General features: G+C 38.4%; 1 protein-coding gene across 3 annotated transcripts in view; it reads right to left on the bottom strand.

The window, feature by feature from the left end:
* Positions 1 to 20,921: 20,921 nt before the first annotated feature.
* Positions 20,922 to 24,965, bottom strand: part of LOC138722707 (sodium channel protein type 2 subunit alpha-like) — a 78,758-nt gene continuing 74,714 nt past the window's right edge. For all 3 annotated transcript variants that reach the window (XM_069861186.1, XM_069861184.1, XM_069861185.1), the window contains one exon: positions 20,922 to 24,204. In XM_069861186.1, the coding sequence (XP_069717287.1) occupies positions 23,012 to 24,204 (1,193 nt within the window). In that variant the 3' untranslated portion in view covers positions 20,922 to 23,011. The remainder of the gene's footprint in view (positions 24,205 to 24,965) is intronic.

Here is a 24,965-nt window from a genome sequence, read left to right as displayed (position 1 = left end):
TTATCCTAGAAGAGGTCAAGTACGTAAGAAATCAGGAAATTTCATGAAGAAACTGTTCCTCTTTTTAGTATTGAAGTACATCATATCAACATTTTAAAAAGTGCACACTGTTTATGAGAGAGAGGAAACAGCCAAAAAGCAGCGGGCAGAGCTCAAAGATAGAAGTGGAGCTGTTGGTTGAGAGCAAAGAAGGGAGACTCCAAAGCTAAGTATCCTGTCAACTTTTACCCTTATAGTGTGCCCTAGTAGTTTAGAAATACTATAGTCATGATGCAAAACAGGGCTTTTTTCTTGCATATTAGAACACTATCACAGTTCAGTAGGTTTTTAGTAAATAGCAACTAAACAAACAGCTTTTTGTGGTTTTGTGTGCCATGTAACATAGTCTAGTGGTGTCAGAATTGTATGGGTCCATTGTCTTAGAGTAGTTAGTGATTACTTTCCCCTCTTCTTAGAACACTAATGGTCTGTTTGTATTCTGCTAAGCCTGTCCCCCCTCTTTCCATATCCTATAGGGCTTGTAAGGTTCCTGTCCTAGGAAGATTTATTTGTGTAATGCTATATATAAGCAAGTTTTTTTTTTTGTTTGTTGTACAGCCTCAAGACTAACTTGCTTAAGATTTATGGATCTGCCAAGCATTATTAAAATTTATAATATATCCTTTTCTTAATAGCTAGATAGAACTTCTGGATCCAACTCTTGCGCTCCTGAAGTTACTTAAGTAAGTTATTTTCTTTAAGGAGGCCCGTTTCCTTTTGGAAATTCTGAGTTTAAAATTCTGTAGCTTATGGAATTTAACTGCTAGTTACTTAAGTTAAAAAAGAGATATGATATAGTTTTGCAGAGCAAGATCTGTTCACCTCCTCTTGTTTTCTAAGTACCATAAGACATATATGCAAAATCTTATGCTTTCCTAGATAAATAACATCTGCATGTGAAATTAATATGTATCATATGACTTGTGATGCCTTTTTTCTTAGCATCTTTTAGGTTTTTGTCAAACTGAATTTTACAATGTAGATTTTTTTTAATACACATGCTTAACTTTCATACTCTGAAAATGAAACTGCTAGTAAACTTGACTCCATGTGGTGTCTCCAAACTATAACAGAAATTGTGCATTCACCTGCTAAAGTCCCCAGCTATAAAATAAAGAGAATAAGAAGAAAATAAAAGGATCATGTCAACAATCTGTCAGCTAACCCAGTAAACAGATATGGAAATGTCAATAGCTTATCTGCCAGAAGTGATGAATCACTTGTCTCCCTGTCTAAGGAGAATCAGGGTGAAGCAAACTGGTTTGCCAGACCATCTGCCCAGAGGTGCTGTACTAGAAGGGACACTCTGCTGCTGCTGCTAAGTTCCAGGGTGCTAACCTATAATCTTTCCTCAGATGATACTATAAGCAAATGAATTACCTAAGAGAATGAGGGAATGAGTAGAAAGAAGAAATTCAAGCTTAAGTCACACTAAGGCAGAAAAGATGTATGTGATTTAAGGAAATACCTCATAAGATACGAAGCTGTTCTAATGGTGAAAAGGACACTGGAATTGGGCAATTCCAGGTAATCTCAGGTGCTTAATAATATAGTGAGTCTGAGGGGAAGTTTGTATGTTTTTCTATTTTTTAACTTCTAATTCTTGTTGTTTCCTATTTCTTGCAGGGGGGTTGATTCTAGTATTTAATCTAGTATTCTATTAATAATTCTCATAATTCCTCATGAGATTAAAAGAAATTACATGAATCATACTTAAAGAAAAGGAGTGATTTTACAGAGCTGTAGCTCAAACTTTTTGAATGTAAATATGCTGCAAGAATTCCATTCTGTATTAGGCTTTGCATCTATTACTAGATTATGATATTGAAGAGGATAGTGTGTGTTGAGGAATTTTTAGATCAAAATGGGCATGGATATTTGGACGTGCACAACCCAGCTTTTGCACCTGAATAAAGCTAGCCTTGCAAAAGAATCGGTTACTGTAGAGGACATGCTGTCTTTAAGGTTTCTCTCTGTATCATTAGAAAGTTGCTCTGTCTTGTACTCCCCTCCTTTCTCATGGGAAGCTTTCCTCAGTAGACGTTGACTTGTTACTTTGTAGACCAGAGTGCTCACATAGCCGTTTCTCATGGGAAAGCATAATAATGTATGTAAAAAATGATTATTTGCTGCTAAAGGAGAACTGACGAATCAGCTTGTAACACCATGGCTTGCCTCTGCTAAGAGAGGTATAAATGTGTTGTAAACTCTGATTAAAACGGCTTCACTTTATCATATTGGTCGTGTGTTGTCCCTTAATCCTCCACAAGTGTGCAAACCATATTAGCTCATAACACTTCACATCTTTAAAATGTAAAAGGCATCTCATCTGCATGTAAGAATACATAGATGACAAACACATTTCTTCAGTCTTCAGTTGGATAAAGTAATTAGTATGTGAAGTGGTTTTCACTCTTCAGTATTTAATAACTAAAATTGTTCCTTGACTCTTCAGTTTGTCAACTTTTGATTCCTTCTCCTTCTCCCTCTCCTTCTCCTTCTCCCTCTCCTTCTCTCTCCCTCTCCTTCTCTCTCCCTCTCCTTCTCTCTCCCTCTCCTTCTCTCTCCCTCTCCTTCTCTCTCCCTCTCCCTCTCCTCTCCTCTCCCTCTCTCTCCTCTCCCTCTCTCTCCCTCTCCCTCTCTCTCCCTCTCCCTCTCTCTCCCTCTCCCTCTCTCTCCCTCTCCCTCTCTCTCCCTCTCCCTCTCTCTCTCGTCTCCCTCTCTCTCCCCCCTTCTCTCTCCCTCTCTCCCCCCTTCTCTCTCTCTCCCTCTCTCCCCCCTTCTCTCTCTCTCCCTCTCTCCCCCTTCTCTCTCTCTCTCCCTCCTTCTCTCTCTCTCTCCCCTTCTCTCTCTCTCCCCCTTCTCTCTCTCTCTCTCTCTCCCCCTTCTCTCTCTCTCTCTCCCCCTTCTCTCTCTCTCTCTCCCCCCTTCTCTCTCTCTCTCCCCCCTTCTCTCTCTCTCTCCCCCCTTCTCTCTCTCTCTCCCCCCTTCTCTCTCTCTCTCCCCCCTTCTCTCTCTCTCTCCCCCCTTCTCTCTCTCTCTCCCCCCTTCTCTCTCTCTCTCCCCCCTTCTCTCTCTCTCCCCCCTTCTCTCTCTCTCCCCCCTTCTCTCTCTCTCTCCCCCCTTCTCTCTCTCTCTCCCCCCTTCTCTCTCTCTCTCTCCCCCCTTCTCTCTCTCTCTCCCCCCTTCTCTCTCTCTCTCTCCCCCTTCTCTCTCTCTCTCCCCCTTCTCTCTCTCTCTCTCCCCCCTTCTCTCTCTCTCTCTCCCCCCCTTCTCTCTCTCTCTCTCCCCCCTTCTCTCTCCCTCTCTCTCCCCCCTTCTCTCTCCCTCTCTCTCCCCCTTCTCTCTCCCTCTCTCTCCCCCCTCTCTCTCCCTCTCTCTCCCCCCTTCTCTCTCCCTCTCTCTCCCCCCTCTCTCTCCCTCTCTCTCCCCCCTTCTCTCTCCCTCTCTCTCCCCCCCTTCTCTCTCCCTCTCTCCCCCTTCTCTCTCTCTCTCCCCCCTTCTCTCTCCCTCTCTCCCCCCTTCTCTCTCCCTCTCCCCCCCTTCTCTCTCCCTCTCCCCCCTTCTCTCTCCCTCTCCCCCCTTCTCTCCCTCTCCCCCCTTCTCTCTCTCTCTCCCCCCTTCTCTCTCTCTCTCTCCCCCCTTCTCTCTCTCTCTCTCTCCCCTTCTCTCTCTCTCTCTCTCTCCCCTTCTCTCTCTCTCTCTCTCTCCCCTTCTCTCTCTCTCTCTCTCTGTGTAATGCTCCTTGTTCCTTTGAAAATTTTTCCTGTATCTCCCTGGTTTATAAGCTCTTTAGAATATAAATAGTTTGGTTTGTTTATCACTTTTCAGCTTGTGATAATTAACATGCTCAATAACTAACCGTAACTCTGTCCTGAAATGCATAGTTAAATAATAACAGATGCAATTGAAATGAAAAAAGTACAGACAAAAGGAAAGAGAAATGTGTTTGCTTGTATAAATACTTACTGATGGCGAAGATTCACCTTTCATGTGAAATGTTTCTCTGTTGCAAGTTGAGTGCCTGGAATTTTTGTCAATTCTATACAAAAATACACAGGTCACTTTGTTCATCAGCTCAGAGCTTATTTCTAACTTGAAGAATGTTCTGTGGAATTGCACTTCCTTTACACAGTTTATGATTTGAAAGGAATTCTCCAACCAAGGCTTCTGAAATGTTTACCTCTACTGTTCTTGTACATTTGTGCATGTATTTTAGTGTCTGCCTGTGATTTGATTTATTCTTAAAGAATATGACTGTTTAAATATCCTGTTATTTTGAATTCTGATGTGACTTTGTATTGAATGTTAGTTAATGTTTGACTGCTTTTTTCACAGAAATTGAAGGGAAATAAGAGTTTGTTCTTTAACACTTGCTTAAATTTTAATTGCCTTTTGAAGTAACAAACAAGCTTCAAGCTACGACTTGCAGATGTTGAAAACTAGGTCATCTTGTTTATGCACAAACTCTGCTTGCTGTACTGCAGAGTGATGGTCTATAAAAACAAATTAGAAGGATTTTCCTAGGATTAGGCCAGTCAATAAGTATGTGTATCCTTATTGTACTCAGTCATGGACTAATCATTATTTTTTGTTAGTTATGCACCTATTATAATTCTGTTTTTCATTTGCTTGGATTTACTTTAACTCTCAGACCCTGGATGAGTGATTTTTAAGGAGTTTCTTCACTGAAAACATAATCCATGAAATCAAAGTAAGACTGGAACTTAATCACGCAGTGCTTTCCATAATTTGGCTTTCCATTGTAGGGTAGCTTTACACAGAACTGGTCACCATAAAGAGAACAGGACCACACCTGATTACACGGTCATATTATGCTTTTAATCATGAGATTAATTTGAAATACGGTGACATAAAAATGTTTCCTTCCTTAACTTCATGTTAGTCATACCATATCCCCAGTAAGCCATTCCATTTGCTGAAGTGATGCATAAACAGGCTAAAATTTCTTGTCTGCATCGCAATACCCGATTATTTAATTGTAAGTCAGAAGTATGAGGGTAAGTGGTAAAATGCTGACATCACAGCTGGTTATATGGAGACTAAACATAAAAATGATGTTTAGTGTTATGGTGGTGGTTTATACTTAGCTTGTACTGGTTTTTAGATTTGAGCTGTTAATTTGTTGAGTGAGTAAAAATTTCAGGATCTCATGTGGTAAACTAGGGTAAACATTCAAAAAGCATGGGGAAGTTTTTGAAAATTTTGTTCCGCCTTATTTATGTTGCCTCTTCACAGCCAGTATCTGAAAGGAGGCTGTAGAGGGGAGGGTGCTGGCCTCTTCTCCCAAGTGACAGGGGACAGGACAACAGAAATGGCCTCAAGCTCCACCAGGGGAAGTTTAGGCTGGACATTAGGAAAAAAATTTTCACAGAAAGGGTCATTGGGCACTGGCAGGCTGCTCAGGGAGGTGGTTTAGTCACCTTCCCTGGAAGTGTTAAAGGCATGGGTGGACGAGGTGCTAAGGGGCATGGTTTAGTGTTTGATAGGAATGGTTGGACTTCATGATCTGGTGGGTCTCTTCCAACCTGGTTATTCTATGACTCTATGAATTCTAGTGAGTTAAAATACAACCTGGTTTCCTAATGAAGACCTACTTACAGTTCAATTTTGTTTTCTTTTTCTGAATCTCTTGCCTCTTTGTGTCAGTAATAAGGAAGATATCAAGAAAATTTTATCAGATTTCAGTGGGTTTTTTTATGTTAGCTTGGTAGATAGTACAAGAATAGTGCTTCATTTACCCCTGCTAGTTTCTAGCCTTGTTTATAACAAAAATGCAAAGTTTCATGAGAATTGGAAGTGAGAAAATTGGTAATGTTTTATTAGTGTAAAACTTTCCATAGTATTTATCTCAGACTCTGTAAATGAGTGGAAGACTTGTGCTAAAATCCATATTAATGCCAACCTAAGAGAATGAATGTTTGCTTGTGTGACATACCTTTCTTCTGCATTTATCACCTTTTTATTACTCAGCAATAGTAAAGGAATAGGTGTACTAGATTCTTACTGCAATGCTTGGTAGATTGAGCATATTGTCCACATGAAAGGCTTGTTATCTCTTTCCACTTCTCTGCCTCCTCCAGTTCTGCCTCCTATCTTCCTGTCTGCTTCTATTTTAGAAGCACGGTAACGTATGTAAACAGATGATCTTGCACAATTTGTGATTTACTTAGCGATTCCTTCACTTTCTGATAGTGTGTTTGCTTTACTCAAAACAGCAGCACTTGGAACTCAGTGGGGTAACAGAACAGAAATGGAGAAAGTTGGCTTTGTTATTTAGAACATTGCTTCACGTGGAAAATTTATTTTATTATTTACAATTATATTTGCAAACATGACTAGGTGAGGTTGGTAGTGGTCTGTTGACTGAGTTTTTAACAAAACTTTTTCTTTACAGCAAGTGGCTGACTTCTTTAAAACTAAATAACAAAAAAACGGAAAGGGATCTTTTTATCTGAAATTTTCAGTATTTCAATAGGTACTATAATAAGTGAATGATTATAATTTTGGATGCCACAGGTTTTACTTTTTATGTACACTGTATTCTTCAACATCACCATATAGTCTTCTATGCATTCTGAATCTTACTATACCTTCTTTCCCCCTCTTCACTATGAGGGAAAAAAATAACATTTCCTAGTTATTATATTCATCACTCCTTTACAGATCAAGAAATATTACAAAGAAAAGCTTGAAGCTTGAGGCAAAGAGCACATTCAGTAAAAACCATGTGACTCAACTGTCTGAAGATTAAAACAGAATTTAACCCTTGCTAACATTTCATTGAAGTTTTAACCTGTGGTGTCTTTTATTCATTTATGCACAAATCTCAGTTGCTATTTATGCACAAATCTTCAGTGACTATGCAATGCAGTCTGTACAAATGCCATGAAGTAACTGGATAGGATGTGTAAACTGAGGCAATAATCTCTTCATCTCACTGTCTTACTCTGAATTATTAAAACAACTACACAGAAGATGTTGATAATACTGACTGTGGATGTCCTATCTACCAGATGCTAGATCTGAACTGTAGGCACAGGTGATATCTTTTCTAAGGACAATTGGTACAGGTGGCAAAGTGGCATTTAGTCACAGAATCCCCCTTTTTAGATGTGAACTGGAAATTAATTAGTGATTAATTCTTTTGAGTATAATTGGTCTCAGATTATATGAGGAGGTAGCTCATTCCTAGGGAGTGAAGTGGGGAGGGAGGGTGTAAGTAGGGAAGAGAGGTGCCAAGGTGGTCATTTACTTGAGGAGAGTGATAGGTAAATTATAGCCTATGGGACAAGAGCATGTTTCAATCAGACTCAGTAGAGAAGCCAGGAATAACTTAGCCTGACCTTCAAATTCTGTTTCTGGAATTTGAATTTGGAAGGGAAGGAAAACAAATAGAACTACACAACTTAGTGAATGATTTACTTAAGTAAACTAAATATGCAATCAGAGTAAATGTAATACACGTCATAAGCACTAAAGCAACAATACTATTTTAATGCAATTTTAAAGGTATTTTCTTCGAAGGAGGTTTGCAATTCTTTTTGTGTACTGTGTATTAATTTTTTTGCAAATAAAGACTGTTGAATAGGCTGGAGGTTGGTTGGTTTGTTTGTTTGACTGTTCTGGCAGGGATATTCTTGATGACATTTGTCCTTTTATAATACAGTTGACTTGCTTTGCACACTGTGTATCCTGAGTATGTGTATCACCCAGATTCCCCCAAGTCCATTGAAATCAAAGTAGTTGAAAGTTAATGACAGCTTATTATGCATTGTACTGTAATTTTACTACTGATTCTCTTTGCAGAATATCTGTTTTCTGAGCTAAAACTAGCTAACTGCATGAACCATTGTGCTTTTTCCTTTCCAGCTGTAGTTGTGCTAGTTATTCCTTTTCTCAGATATTAATTATATAAAAGCCACTAAATTAAAAAGTGATTTACTGTGTTCTGTTTTGATACTGCTGTTCAGATTTTACTAGTGGTGTTAGTCTGACTTGTTCATGGATGATTTTGTTTCAGAATTTTTTTTTCATCGGTTTAATACCGTTTTGCCTTTAAAGAAAATAAAATAATGATTTTTCTAAATAGTTTGCTGATGCTGTGTGCCCAATGTTGCCACTTTATCTCTAGGGTATGACTGCAATATCTAAGAAAGGTATTTGGGAGAGAGATCTGGTATTTTTGCAGCTCATCAGTCTTAGAATTTACTGAGACTACAATATCTCCTGATCAAAATGCATCTATGACTTATATGGTATGACTAAATGATTTATATAGCACTGGCTTGATAATATTTGAGGACCCTTCCCATGTGCTGAATATAGTGCCTAGCTATTTTGAATTTATTTGTACAAAAATGAACTTGCTACCTGTTTGCCATGGCAACTATCTCTTGATAAACCTGTTGCCTTCTCTGTATGAGTCGCTCTTGACAGGTGTGATCTGACTTGTCCTAAATGGTGTAGAAACATCCTTACACTCTCTCATGGGTAGGTATAAGGCATGCTTACATGTAGGCAGCCGGGAGAACAGAATACCTACATTCAGGTTACAGATTCAGACTTAAGGCATGTTTTGACCATGAGAAGATATCCATATCATCTCTAGTTCCTGTAAAGTAGCCATTGTTGTCAGCTTTGTCTGTGTAATACTGCAAATACTTGTACATGAAATTCTCTGAACTGCATTTTCTGTATGTATATATAATATTTGCACTTAATAAGAAAAGTGACAGGTAACTGAAGTAATTTATTTCATTTGATATTCAATGTCATTGTGTAAAGCATTCTTGGAATATATTTATATTCGGATGTTGCCCTATAATTGGTGTAGGATACCATGACTTGTACAGTAATACAGTAAGTGTTTTTATTCAAAATCACATGCCATATGTAGAATCTGGTTTTCCAAACGTACTTCATTTTAAAGTGAACTGAACCAAGATCTTGGCAATAATTCCTCTGAAAGACTAGTAGCTCAAAATCCATGTACTAGTTTTGTGGCAGACTTTAATTTCTGATATTTCACTGAAATTAAGCCACACCCCATGGTGTAACTGATACAACACTCAACACTCAAACAGTGTGGCAGAAACAATCCAGGTGGATTGTACAAATAAATTACAAAATACAAAATTATGCTTTTTTTTTTTTCTTCCCTGCATCTTTGTCATGTGTGAATTTGTTTATCTGTTATAGTACTTTTTTATAAAAGCAGAACAAGTTACTCTCTCATTTGACCTTATGGGCATAATAATTTTTTTACATGGGTAAGGCAACGTTTTGACTCAACAGGTTACTAGACTAATGGGCCATGAAAATATTTAATGTTATCACTGAATCAAGCATGTTATTATATTGACCTCTGCCGGCCCCTCCACCAAATAAGCTACACTGAAGGTGAGAGATGACCAAAAGTGGTCTTCTGCTGATCTTGTTTTCCCTGTGACATTGTTTTTATACCCAGCCAGATTCATTCAAGGACTGAACAGGAGCAGCATAATCTGCAGTGTCATCTTGTCTATCTGCTCCTAGGGTTTTTATCTTTGTCTGGGTGAACAGCCAAGAGCTTTGTAGACTTTTTCTCTGCCTGCAAATACATCCCAAACATTCATTACAAAATTTCTTTTTTCTTTTTTCTTTCTGTTTTTTCCTTTTGAATAGCATTATTTTTGTTTGTTTGGAGGAACATACTTTCTGTTGATGTTTCTTCAGCCTTTTTCTCACTTCGTTGAGTGAAACTGGCTATTTTGAAAAGCCACATCATGTCTCTAGCAATGATGGTTTAAAATACTATTTGCACATACTTGGATTACGTTTCATTGTTTTTATTAAAGAACCCTAACTACTTTTTCCTAAAACAAAAACTTCGGAGTGTTCAAAAATTAAAGTGTATTAGACATGTGACATCTCCATACTGGAGTATTACCACTGTCTGGTAGAAATACTCTTGTGAAAGCACCACAGAAAACGTATAGCTTTGAATTTAAGTAGTCATAATGAGGAAAAAGAGATGAGGAAAAGTGTCTTAATGAAGAATTATATTGAAATAAATTATCTTTATGTAAAGTAGAATCAATGTTTTACTGTTAATTTTAGAAAGAGTTTCCACAAGTTGTGACTAGAAAGAGCTTTTCTTTAGAATGAAAACAAATAATAATAGTAATGCTCATAAAGTGTGACAGCAGTTTGGGAGTTCCTGCCAGGGACCAAGATTTCATTAAACTATTGAAATCAGTCAGCAATTAAGCTAATGTAATTGCATGGCATTGTCTATCAATGTTACAGTATTCCACACAGGAAGGGAAGAAGGGATATTTGTATTTGCATAGTTGAGAATTTATTTTTTCTTTGTTGGTTGTAATTTGCTGACAGTTACATATAGGGGCAGACCCTTTCGATGTTTCTATCATTGCAGATGCCATTTGGACTTTATATTTGCATTGATGCTTGCTCTATGCCACTGGCAGCCAAAGCAGTAATGAAGTTGTTACTCAGCAACTCCTGAAAGTGTACTTTGCAACTTTGTTAAGATCAAATACAGTAGAACTTCTAAGTGAACTTAGTTTAGTAGTAGTTTATTGGCTCAAAATCAAACCCAAGTATTGTTGTAGAACTAGATAAAATTTGCTGCTAGGTTTTTATTTCATTTCACATTGAAGAGATGGTAAGTTTTCTTGACTGATTCTTCTTCCTGTGTTTGGAAGAAAGAGTCTGGCTAATTTTTTTTTCTTTTCTGAATTACACCAGTTTATGATCTTGTTAAATCATTGTTTATAAATGTGTTGTTAATTTTTCAGAGTGACCAAGAGTCTAACCCGAAGTGTGTGCCCAACTAGAATTAGTTCTATAGTTTGAGTAATATTGCTTGGTGGTTTCTTATTTGTATGTATGATAGTCATTGTGTTTGTCTTACCTACCAGATGGCAGGATGTATTTGACTCTTCCATTTTTCATTTAGAAATTTTTTACTGTCTACTTATAGGCAGTTAGTATACAAATACAAGATACTCATTTGTCTGTAATAAATTGTGTAGTAGGCATTAAAAAACAGTGTATTGTGGTATATACCCACAAGATGGCAGATTAACTTTAGCATATGTGACCTGCAGCATTTTCTGAATTTTGATTTTAGACATGAAGCCTTAATGTTTCAATGACACTAGAAAGCCTCTGCCTGCCTATTAAATGGCCATGTGTTGGAAAGACAGTAATTCTAGGCAGAATGCATAAGCACCTCCCCTTTGTGCAGTAGTAAAGATTGGTCAAAATTGAACCAATAACATACCTGATAGCACTGAAGCCTCTTTTCATTCTTCCTAACTTCATCAAAACTCTCTCCTCAGCTAAGCACTTGAGAGTTGGAAAGTTTACTTTTGACAAATGATGTAGTAAAGGATGGAAGAACACCTTCTGCACTGTCTTCCACACTGAAAGTAGTTGTCCACAGTATTGGGAAGGCCGGCATGTGTGAGAGATCCATAGGAGATCTAGGTGTCCAGTAACTTCTGTTCCATTTAGGGAACTAGAGGTGCACCCCAATTCAGCAGCACAGCTTCTGGAAAATCTACATACGGTCTCTGATGGTTAATCTAAACCACAAGACAGAGAATTCTGTAGCTTGGCTTTTTGTCCTCACCTTCCTGTCACCCATTTCAGGGAACCTGTTGAACAGTGAAAATCCCTATCATTTCTTTCCTGGGGAAACACAGTGTGCTGGGAAGAGAAGAGAAAGGAGATATTCACTATGTCTTATCCAGTATGAGGTCAAGCTAAGGTAGGGACATGCACCCGCATCTGAGAGCTGTGAGGTGCTGCCTAATTCTACAATGTATGCATACCGTGAGGGATACACTACTTATATGGGATAAGGCGGAGGAGTTCCTCTGCTCCCATTCTGTTTAGGCTGTCTCCCGTATGTGCCAGGATGCATTTCACCTGCTTATTTCATTATTTTTACTGTTTACATTTTCTCTTCACCGAATGACGACCTGATAGCAGTTTAGCCAGCTTCTCTGTGGTTTTTGATCAGCTGATATTTAGTGCCTCATAAACTGGCAAAATGCTGCAAGCTGGGCACCATTAACTGCAGGGAAACAGTATGTAAAAATCTGTGTGCATTTCCCCTGGAACGATTTGTAATAACCATTGCAGACCATTGTAAAATCTGTTTCTGCAATGCCTGCATTTTAGACTTTTGGACTTAAAGTATCCCTTTTATAATTTTATGCTCAAAATTGCATTTTGAAGAATGTGAGATGTCCCTTCATGTAAAATTTCAAGCGACTGTTTGTTTTACTGGTTTATTTTCATAAGCCTTTATTAATAAATTTGGAACCTTCTTTAGATTTTATACTTGGAAAACTGGTTCAGTTTTCTTTGGTTTCTGTTAGGATTAGGTTATTTGGAAATGTGCTGCATGCATTCAGCAGCAGCAAAACAAAGCTTTGTATTCTGGCTCATCGCCTCCATTGCAGGGGCAGACAGGTGGTGATGTCCTGTCACCATGACTACATGCAGCCCTTAGGGAAGGCTGTTGTAAGATCATAATAATCCCTCAATGGGGGGAAGGGCATCAAGATACACTACTTCTAGCTGTGGATTCTTTTGTATAGGTTGCACTTGATTACACGCCTACCCTGTCGCATGCATGTGTGCTCCCTGAAATCCGTGAATCTGAAAGAATACATCACTGCAGACAGCATGACAGCAGCTGCTCACATTTACCACTTAAAGTCTTTACATGGATTAAAAAGGCAAAAGGACAATTACAGTCTGCCTGCCTGAGCTTCTGCATTGTATTGACTGGATTTTCCCAATGCTAGACACTTCAGAAGGAAAGGTATTCCTATGCTGAGCTGAAAGCAGGTTAATATGGCAGCGCCTTAGCGCATTGATCTGAATGGAAAGGGATGACTCCATGGCTGTGACCATATCTAGTGACAGAAAGCAGCAATGCCATGGTGGGAAATGTTAATGGGACTAAATAGAAAGAGTCCCTCAGCTCTGTCTTCCCTCAGTCTATCCTAGCAATTTAGGCAGATAGAATTAAGAAGCTCAACTGTGCCTAGCACACACAGGCCACCAGCTCTCCCTCCTGAAGGAGGTCTAATAGCATTTTCAGTGATTAAATGTGGTTTGACCTTGTTGATGTCATAGCTGAAAAATGGGATAGCCTCAACTTTGGCTTCAGATTTGAGTGGCTCAAAAAGTGCCACCTAGTGAATTGTCAGTATTTTCACAGAATCACAGAATGGTTTTGGTTGGAAAAGATTTTTAATATCATTGAGTCCAACCATCGGTCTAGCCCTGCTAAGTCTGCCACCAGACCATGTCCCCAGGTACAACATCTACTCATCTTTTAAACACTTCCAGGGATGGTGACTCAACCACCTCCCTGGGTGGCCTATCCCAGTGCTTGACAATGCTTTCAGTAAAGAAATTCCTCCTAATAGGCAATCTAAATCTCCCCTGGCACATCTTGAGGCCATTTCCCATTGTTCTGTCACTAGCTACAAGGGAGAAGAGACCAACCCCCGCTTCATTACAAGCTCCTTTTAGATAGTTGTAGAGAGCAATAAGTTCTCCCCTCAGTCTCCTTTTCTCCATGCTAAACAACCCCAGCTTCGTTGGCTGCTCCTCAAAAGGCTTGCGCTCTAAATCTTCAGTAGGTTCAGTGCCCTTCTCTAAATGTGCTCCAGTATCTTGATGTCCTTGTAGCGAGGACCTCAAAGCTGAACACAGTATTTGAGATGCAGCCTCACCAGGGCCGAGTACAGGGGAAGGATCACTTCCCTAGTTCTGCTGGCCACGCTATTCCTGATGCAGGGCAGGATGTCACTGGCCTTCTTGGACACACTGCTGGTTCATATTCAGCTGACTATCAGTTGACACCCCCAGGTCCTTCTCCTCCAGGCAGCTCTCCAGCCACTCCTCTCCAAGCCTGTAGCATTGTGTGGGGTTATTGTACCCAAGTGCAGGCCCTGGCATTTGGCCTTATTGAATCTTATGCAATTGGCCTCAGCCCACTGATCCAGCCTGTCCAGGTCCTTCTGTAGAGCCTGCCTACCCTCAGGCAGATCAATGCTCCCACCCGACGTAGTATCACCTGCAAACTTACTAAGGGTGCACTCCATCCCCTTGTCCATGTCATTGATAAAGATACTAAACAAGACTGGCCCCAGTACTGAGCCCTAGGGAACACCACTTGTGACTGGCTGCCAGCTGGATTTAACTCCATTCACCACAACCCTCTGTGCCCAGCCATCCAGCCAGTGTTTTACCATCCAAGCCATTTCTCTCTTTTCCCCGTACATGCTTTTGTCTGACTCAACCTGGCACAGCCTTCTTTAAACTTCTGAGGTCTACCGAGACTGCAGCTGGAGTTGGTGTTGCTGCGGTAATATTTGTTGTTTCAATTCCACTCCTCCTTTGTAGCAGTGCATGTAAATGTGTCTGTTACTGCAGAAAGTGATGTGTTTGAGCAAGGAGAGAGACACTTAAGAAGGGTATAAGAGAGTTTATAACATAAAATGAAAAATGGTAAAGGGCTGTCAGAGGGATAGAACAAGCTAAATGAAAGGTGGCCTTGTGGTACATTTTGTTGTTTACTTGGCTGAAGTTTTATTTCAGGGACCGTGTGTCTCTCACTCTATATGTCTATATGTAATATCTGGTGAAGCCAAGTTGTGGAAAAGAGTTTTTAATCTGTGATGTTACTAATATTATGCAGTGTTGGAATTTTCAGCCTAAAGTTCAGTCAGGAATGCAGGAATGCTGTACACAGACAACAGGAAAGTCTCCCTGACTTAATTTTAACATAGGCAGAGAGGAAGAAACAGCGTAATGCACAAGAGAAGTAAAGACAGTAAGAAACCCTGCCTTTTAAATAGTGCATTAATTACAGGGAATTAGCTACATTGGCTAAGAGGCTGCAGCTAGTACTTCCTTGAAGTATAAGTACCCATGGAGAGTGATGAGAGTCGCTACATGGATCTTAGTTTCCCTAGAAAGAGACTCTGTATGTTTTCAGTGCTGTGAAGGAATGCAGGAGCAGTAGGTTAGATGAGGAGAGCAATTGGTCTCCTTTGTATTCCGTCTTCAGATGAAGCAGATCCTTCGGACTGCTCTTTGCTCCTAGTGATTTGGGAACAGAAAGAAGCAGTGACCTAGAAAATATAGAAATATAATTTTACTGTAAAATATTTACAATCTCTAGCTTCAGCTAGACAAATTCTTCAGAATGATGAGTTGGGGGCAGCCATGCCAGTAAACTGTGTTGTCTTCCAAGACTGTCAGGTATATGTTTTAATCTGAAGTACAACAAGGAGCATTCTTGAATAGACTTACAATTGGTAAAATAGAAATAGAATGGTTAATACCAGAAATAAAGGCTTGCAAAATTACTTTGAAAATTTACTAGCCCAGCAATCAAATTGTCTTGCCTGCTCCACTGACAATCAAGTAGTGTAAATCATGTAAAAAACATTACTTGTTCTGGGCCAGTATTCTGAGACTAATAAAACAGTGGAGGGCTTTGTACTTGAGTTACCTAGTAAGTTTTAGGATTTGTTCTTGTGTATCAGTCATGAAGACCCAGAAGGTATCAACATCAAAGTTCTGATGAACTTGGAACACAGTATGTAAAAAGGCTATAATCATGCTGGATCTGGGAATTGAGAATTCCCATATAGAGCTGTCTCCTGGAGGCTGAGTACCCTTTAAGGTTCTCTGTATTCAGTATGTGTTTCCATGTATATGTCCAGCAAGTGGGATGCTGGTTTATGTTGCTATTTGGAACTCTTGCAATTTTCTGCTGTGTATCAGAAACTTAGAGGACATGGGCAGGGATGCAGGTAATTTAAATACCACTGCTGACTTTCCGCATTTCCTATTGCACAGCTAGGATGAACCAGATAATTTGAACTCATTTCCTTGAAGAAAATAAATTAAAAAAAAAAGTGCACTAAATGGAGCAGTTACAGTCTTTTATGTCTAAAACATATTGAAAATACACATGTAAATCAAGGATTTAAAAGTATGGGCTCTGTCTTAAGATGCTGCCTTGTGAAATGAAGATAATGGTTAAATAAAAATCATTGCTTGTCCTCATTTCTGCACAAACTCTGCAACACATGAATTAAGGATGTGCCTGGTGCAGATGGGAGATGTTAGTAACATCCTTTCTTTACAGCGTACATTCGGGGAAGTAGCATATGCTCTGCCAGTTTTGTCCCTTGTCACTTTCAGAGTTTGAAAGAATGTGCTAGAATGTGCTGTTCCCTGGTGCCCGGAGTTGCATTAGCAAAATCCCATCCAAAGAATAAACGATACCTATATGTCCCAAATTTTAGGATCTGACTACACTAATTGAAGCTACCATCCCATTTTTATTATGTATCTTTTTGTACTTAAGTATTTCAATTAATGTCTCTTAGTTTTGAGAGAGTATATATACAGCTTTCCAGTTGCATACTTTCACTTGCTCCTTAGATCTTTCTCTGCTTGTTTGCGTGAGGAGGTAGGATAAGGCCTTTGGTGTTCAGCAGAGACAAAAAGCTGTTATTTTTTCTGGGTCAATCAATTTCCTTCCTTAGATCAGAGCTGGGATCCCTGAAGTGTATACCAGCACTGAGCTTCTTGCAGAGTCGTAAAATTAAATCCATCACTGTCATCCCTCTGTAAGAGCAACAAGAGAAAAAATGTGAAGTGTAAATTTTTGTGGCTGTTGAGCTCAGTCAATCAGTTCTGGTTCTCTGGGAAAGAAACTCATAACACAATTGTTTAGTTTTTGTATGGCAATTAAAAAAACTGTGCATGTTATCTTTGAATGTAGCTATTACTGCACGACACGTTGTTAAACTGCTTCTTTTAGTTTGCTGAATTTGATATCACTGCATTAGACTGAGGAAAAAACAGCATGACCCACTTTGATTTAGGATGGCCGATTTCACTCATTAAGGCTGTACTTTGCTTGTACTTTGCTGTAAGCACATACCTGAGGCAATGCCTTCTGAAAGCAACCCCGACATTTCTGCATTAAGAGACTGGCAAGGCGGTGCTTGTGATCCATGTATAGGCTACAAGGGTTTTAGAATAAAGACTAAATAACCCTCTGATACTGAAATTCTTAGGAAAGGCTTACAGTTTTTTTTAAAAAACAAACACACACACAACAGGAATACCATGTGAGGTCTGGTAAATGCTTTTTGTATTTTTTTATATGTTTCCTACAAGACCATTGAATACCTTTTAAGGCTGATACCATTTTCCCCCTTACCTCTTAATGTAGGTTATGAGAAAAAACATTGAATGGCTTTTATGATACAGGAAATGTACTTGAAGTGTAGAATGCTTGGGAACGGATACCTGCTTTACTGCTATAAATTGTTCATGAAACGTCATTTCTTATATGCATCAAACAGCACTTGCTGTAGATATGCATGTGATTTTTCTTCTCTCCTGAGAAATGGTAATTCACTTCAGTTTACTTCGGCTACTGCAGTACAATTTATTTTCTTAGTGTAGCTGAGGCTCATGTTGCAGCCTGTTTTCTTCTACGAGGGTGAAGTATTTAATTTGTGAAGTGGAGGGTATGCATTGGATTACAAAGACAAAGCGCATCCCTGCTCTGTGGTGTTTAGTGGAAACATAACAGCACTCCACCATCCCCCTTTACCTTATCCTGTTTTGTTATTAAATCGTACATGAACTAATTATGATCTTTTATAAAACATAACTCAGTAATCTGAACAAATTACTAATGAACTGTAGTTACTATTCGCTTTGTCTATTTATAATTAATTATTTCTGTGGGTTTCAGCCTCAGTCACATGGCATTATTTCTCTTTTCTGAGTCTTATCTCTGTCTGGATAACCAAACATTCTTCAAACAGGCAACAAATAAAAAACAATGAAAACTTATTTTAAGTGTAAGGTTTTGTTGTTAGTTCAGTAATCTTTTTTTTCCTGATCAGATTTCTTTATAGTTTTTGAAATTTACCTATCTAGATGAAGAACTAAAAAGACGAACATAAAAATCACAAAACATGGCATTTCAAGAGAGTTAAGCTCTTTAATGTAAACATGTTCACACAATTGTAACAATTCATGTAGCAATAACAGTGATGCAACATATAAGTAATATACTGGAGATGAGCCCTCTGGGTGAGGACTGTCTTGATTTTATTAATTCTCATCATAATTTTACCTCCTAAATGTCTTTTTTTTCACCAGTAAAAAGTACAGCATGCAGTTCATAATGGACTAAGACATGCTGAGTACTCACTTCCTTTAACTGATTAATGAATTTCACAGTAAATACATTTGACTACTGTGGATCCTAACTTGCCATAATGGCAGTCCCACTTATTGTTATTGTGGCGAGTCTACTGCTTCTTGGAGGAAATGTTTTTTTTGCCACCGCACACTGAGCTTTCCTCCTTTTGTAATATTAACTCAGTGCTGAATTAGCTTCAGTTAATTCTGCAAGCTCATTATTCTTTTATGACCGTGCAATGTTAGTACTGCTGCATTAGCTCATGTAAGGCACTAGGACTTCTGGGAACACTTGCTTAGTAACAGCATTAAGCTATGCTGCCCTATGAATTAATTTGAAATGTACTGAATAAGAATATGTCTCCTTTCTGGGCATCCATGTGGAAATTTTTTAATCTAAAAACTCATTAAATCAAAGCAAGAGAGTAATGAACTTATACTACGGAGTGACCTAGCTTTACTGTCAGCATTACTAATACTTTCATTTTGGCATTAGGTGACAGATAAGAGGTTTAATACATAGTGGAAGGCATTCTGTCTGTGGTTGGACATGTTGAAAACTCACCTGTTCAAGGATACGGGTCAGTATAGTCATACAAGGAGGATTTTGCTAGCCAATAAAGAAGCCTCCTTTGCTGTCTGGAAACTAGAGCAGGGCTACATGTGCAAGTTGGTAGGAGTCTAAAACCATGCTTAACTGGGGTAGCCATCACTGCTGGCTTGCACATGTGGGGAGTTCTTTCAAGTGGCATTTCTATTCAAATTCTGTTCCTATGCTCTGGAAGCATAGGAAATCAAATTCTATTGATTTCTGTGGATAAAGTAATAGGTAGAAGGGAGGATGAATTTCACTGAAGTAGCCAAGCATAATTAGGAGGACATACGTGACCTCAAAGCAGTGAGCCTTTTTACAGTCGGGGTTAAACCAAGACCCTCAGGCATTCCTGCTGGTCCAGGACAAAAGCAATGACACTGTCTTCACACATACAGTGCTTAGTAATGAAGCTGGGTACAGTAATCTTACTTTTACAGAGTACTGCAAGAGACTCCAGGTTCCTTAAAATGAATGACAAACTGTCATTCCTCATCAGAACATTTGCCAACTTGTTCACAGAACAGAACTTGTGCAGGTTTTAGGTGCTGCTTAGAACAGGTAATTGTTAAGACGTCAGGGTCCAAAGGAGCAGAAGAGCTCCAAAAGTCTTTGAGGTTAGATAAGGTAGTCAGAGGAGTGCTGGAATAAATGATGTAGGTAACTTTGACTTCAAGGATGTACATATTGACATTAACACAATGTGATTAGAGGATTCTCTAATTCAGGCCTGGAGGCCAGGTACTTGTAAGGATGCCCAGACAAGTGTGGAAGGCCACGTCTTGAGCTTTAACCCTGTATTCTAAGAGGGCCAGGGACCAGCTCCAGGAATCAATGGTATCAGCAGGCTGGACAATTCTTGCATTGTTGATAAAGCTTTTGTCGGTGTAGGTAAAGTCGTTCCTGTAAGCAAATACGACTTCCATATTGCACAGTACACCAACTCAGTGGCTCTGCTGCAGCGACTGCTATTTCCCGATGTGTTAGAGATTATAATAGATTGTAGTGTTAGACTATTCCATCAGTTATTTTGTGTCTAACTAAGCAATTTACTACTTGGCCAAAATATGGCAAATGTTGCAGAATAGCCACAGATGAAGAAAAAAGTGAAAACATGCCAGTGAGCAAACTCTAGGAATATTCTACTTACTGCTAATTTTGAAATATAATACTACAAATTCAATAATATTGTGTTTCAGTGTACTATATCTATCTGCCCCTGAACAGCACAAAGACAGCCATTATAAGTCAAAAGTTACTGTGTGACCTCCAGATGTTATAACTATGAACACTAGTTAACATAGCTGAGTTTCGGTGGGGTCTCTTTCTTGTGAGATCGAGTGAAGTAGGATTTCGTAACTTTCGAGCATTACTAGAATAAAGAGAATCGCTGTATGATTAAACCCAACTTCTGTCTGTTTGCAGTGAGCCCTTTGGCTGAATGTTATACAGGACCAAACAGATGAACCTTGTTGAGGAATTTATTTGCATATTTAAGACTCATAAACTGTGGGCAGCTTTGGTAGCAGCAGTGTGGCACACCTTTATATCGTTCTTTAACCAACAGAAGGACAGAGACAAAGAAAATAAATATAATAAAAGATCTATATTTTTGGCTGATTTTTCATATTGTTTATGTTGCTTATGATAATAACAATTCCCTTTATGATTTGGAAAGGTATTACGATGGTATTAACTATGCTTTTATGGTTCGGAAGGGCTCTTTGTGATCAACAGAAAGGCTGTTGGGGCAGAATGTGTAGGTGTCCCATGTTGTCCCCAAACAGCATGCCAGTGACAAAAAAGTAGAAATCAATTGGGTGTACTTAAAGCGCTCAGATATTTTAAAATAGTTTTAGGTAGAAAAAAGTTAAAATGTGAAGTATACGGTATTTAGCTCTAGTGATAAATAAAGTATTCTTTATTAGTATCAAGGTCAGTTTTTATCTTTCTTTAACCAACAGAAAGACAAAGAAAAATAAATGTAATAAAAAATGAAATCTTTATTTTTTGGCTCATTTGTAATATTGTTTACGTTGTTTATGATAATAACAATTTCCTGCATGCATTTCACCAACACATTACAAGTCAAAAGCATTTGAAAAAGAAAGATTCTACATTTAATGTTAGCTTGTGTGTGAAACACAAAATGTCCTGATGTCCTTGATTACACAAATGTGCCATTTTGTTCTTGGGAAATATTGTGGATCCTATTTGTACAGGTCTAGTGCAGCATGATTCAAAAAGAATAAGAATAGGCTATGTAAACAGACATTGCAAGATAGCAAGGATTTCATGAACAATCAGACTATCCTGGAAGTTTTGACGCAAACAGCTCTAGAAATTTTCACATTCCCCTAATACTTTCCTTGCTATGTCCTGTTACCAGATATACTATTTGAAACAAGCTGGGTTCCAGATTTACACAATTTACTTCACATTGAAATATATGCAAATATAATATTAAAACAAGATAGTCTACAAATACTCACTTTTTTTTTTCATAGTGTGATGATGCCAGTTTGAAATTACTGTGGTTAGGAAGTAAGCAAAGTGAATGAGGAAAGAAATATAAGAAACAGTGATCTAAACTTGAAGACACTTTCCTTATATACAAACTCTTGCCAGATGGTATTTCTTTACATTATTTATATCTGCTAACCACATTTTCAACAGATTAAACAGTTTGCAACATGGCCTGTACAGTCTGATTCTACACCATATACTAGCCACTTCAAATTTAAAATGCAAAACTAAAGAAGCTCATGAATAGCTGCAAACTATTGCTTAATGATTAGAAAGAATGAGGTCTGGTTGGACAATTTGATTCACTTCACCACTGGCACACGGCTTCCCATAATGGAGACTGTGGACAGTGGAAGGAGCAAGATATAGCAGCAAAAGCATTGACATGCATCAGTGATACTCTCCAAACTACAATGACACAGAATACAACATGTCCTGTTGAGCTCTTGCAAATCACGCATACTGGGGTACATTATCTGATGTGATTCAATGTGGAAAAGCCATTTAATTCCATGCTCCAGTATGCACAAGAGTATACCATTGATATTTACATGGAAAAGGACATTTTATTGATTCATTTGATGTTGGTCATAATGAGAGAAGATAAAGAACAGTCTAGGAAAAAAATAGAGCTGTTTAAAAAAAAAAAAGAAAACAAAAGAACTCCCAGGTATATTTTGGTGAAGCTATTTTTCTAGTGCAGAAATTGCACAGTATTTTTAAAGCAGTGATTATTTTAACAAAAAAAAGAACTTGTTCATGTTTAATGATTTCCATGAAAATAAGTCATTGCAGTTTCCTGTAATTTAGAGACTTTCCAGGCACATTAATTTGGATGCAGCTGTACAAGCAGTTAGAATGCCTCAAATATAAGACCAACCCTGAAATATGGAAGTTCTTAAAATCTTTAGCTTTGTGCAATGTCATATTTTTGTTTACACATGATTGACAAGTGCAGCATGCCTATGCAAATCACTTCTATCTGTACATTACAGAGAATCTGAGAGTAGAACGTCTGGTTCTCATACCTCTTTCCCCAACATAAAACCTATTACAAAAATAGTCACATATAATAGTAAACAACTTGTGAATTAAAAAATGATAAATACGCTAATACCTATTTTGTAAAAAAAAATGACAAACGTAGCAGTTGCATTACAAACAGTGAAGAGAATTACTGTTCTACATGTTTTGCAGTATGTGAAACACAAAAAAGTATCACTTTGCACTCATCTCGTGCTCCATGCTCTCTCTGGAGCCACTTTCTCCCTCATTCTTAGCAGTGTCAGCTGTAGTGAAAACAGTAACCTCTTGTCAAGTTTGTTACCCTGATTCACAGAGTCACAGTTTGATGATGAAGGTTCACTGTTTTGTTATAGGCACTGACCTTAGGTATATAATGTATACATATGCACACACACACGCGCGCGCGCGCACACACACACACATATGTAAAAACTGTCAGTTTGGCATGTACCTCCTACAGGAGTCCTGTTGATGCTTCATTCTCAAAGACTGTAAACAAGTTGTCCCACAAGCAGAATTCTTAGATCTTTATTTTTTTTTTTCCCTGACATCTTTACCTTTGTAGTTCTTTTCTGCTTTATCTTTTTCGTATTTTTCTTTTTCTGGCTTTGTTACACTGTCATAAGAAGGTGGGGAAGTTGTAGAGGAACTCTCATCTGTTTTTTCTGGAGTGGAGTTCTCATTTAGTTTATCAATAATTATCTCTTTTATAATTGGTCCATCTCCTTCTTTGTTTTTATTTCTGTTATATATACTAGAAACCTTTTTGACTTTTTGCCTTAAAAGATGACGTCTGAATGCACGCTGAATAATAAGAGCAGATACCTCCTCCTGTTTTCGTTTTAATGTGGTTGTAATTGGTTCATAGGAGACTTTTGAAGGATTGGCTGCCATAAACCGATCTTCCATCTGTATTCTGAGGGCATCCATCTCCCCACTTTCCCCCAAAACACGCTTTGTGAAAGCAAACAAGATGTCAAGGCAATGAATTCTGTCACCGCTTACCATAGGCAGATCCATTGCAATGAGCTGGACTTTGTTTGGTTTTGCTATAAGAAGAGGAGGATCTAACGAAGCTGCAAAATCTGATAGTTTACTGTATTCTATGAATTGTGTTGCATCAGGATCAAACTTCTCCCAGACTTCGTAGAACATCTCAAAGTCATCCTCACTCAAGGGCTCAGCACTTTCTTCAGTAGCAACACTGAAGTTCTCCAAAATCACAGCAATGTACATGTTCACCACTACCAGAAACGATATGATAATGTAGCTGACAAAGAAGAAAATCCCAACAGAAGGGTTACCGCAGTCACCTTTCACAGAGCTGCCTGGATGATCTTTATGGGGGTCACAGTCTGGCTCCCCACTATTAAGAATTGGGGCTAGCAAACCATCCCAGCCAGCAGATGTGGTAATTTGAAATAGGCAGATCATGCTGTTGCCAAACGTTTCAAAGTTGAACATGTCATCAATCCCAACTTCCCTCTTAACATAGGCAAAGTTGGACATGCCAAATATCGCATAGATAAACATGACTAGGAACAGCAGCAGACCGATGTTGAACAAAGCAGGGAGAGACATCATCAAAGCAAAAAGCAGAGTGCGGATTCCCTTAGCGCCTTTAATGAGACGCAGGATTCGACCAATCCTGGCAAGTCGGATGACTCTGAATAGTGTGGGGGATACAAAATATTTCTCAATCATCTCAGCTAGGAACATACCTAGATTAAAAAAAAAAAAAAGGTGAATATTTAAAAATATAATTTTAAATTAATTCATTTATTACCTATTGAAAGAGTTATTTATTTTTATTAATCAATATTGGAAGTCTGCGTTATAGCAAAATATCATACATGTTATTACATTTTATTGAAAGCTGTTATCAAGGTGAAATCACCCTCCATTATGTTGAGATGTTATAGAGGAGATGGGAAACGTGAAAAAAAGAAGACTGCTTGTGGCAAGTAGTTAATGTCTGTCTAAGTTTTCAGTTATTCCCAAAGTAGCCTGTAAAGAGAAGTTTCTGTCTTAGATATAATTAGTTCTTCAATCTAAGCCTATTATGACTGTCTTTTATGAAGGACTATGTTGGCTTAATTTCTGCAAATTAATGATTTTTCTATCTGAGGATCTACGCTGTATCAGCACAGCCTCTCCCACTCTATTAAACTTAAGTTTTGTCACAGAACTAATTTGCACCTTGGAGAGTCAATAGTTTTTAGTTGACAGAAATCTAAATATTCACCAAGACCCTAGTTAGCAGGAGCAATCAAAAACCTCACCCCCTTCACATACTTTTCAGTTTTATTACTGAAAGCAAATTTATAGTTAGTTCACATATACCACTAAGCATTCCACTTTGTATTAGTATATGTTCATCTAATATGCTGAATAGTTCCTTTATGTCTTTTGATGTGGAAGATGACAGAAAATCTAAGAAAAGAGATAAAAATATCACATGCAACATTTCATACATTGTAGC

Source organism: Phaenicophaeus curvirostris, chromosome 7 (genome assembly GCF_032191515.1).
Source record: "Phaenicophaeus curvirostris isolate KB17595 chromosome 7, BPBGC_Pcur_1.0, whole genome shotgun sequence".
NCBI lineage: Eukaryota > Metazoa > Chordata > Aves > Cuculiformes > Cuculidae > Phaenicophaeus > Phaenicophaeus curvirostris.
Note: the sequence above shows the minus strand (reverse complement) of the source record. Positions and strands in the feature narration are given on the sequence as shown.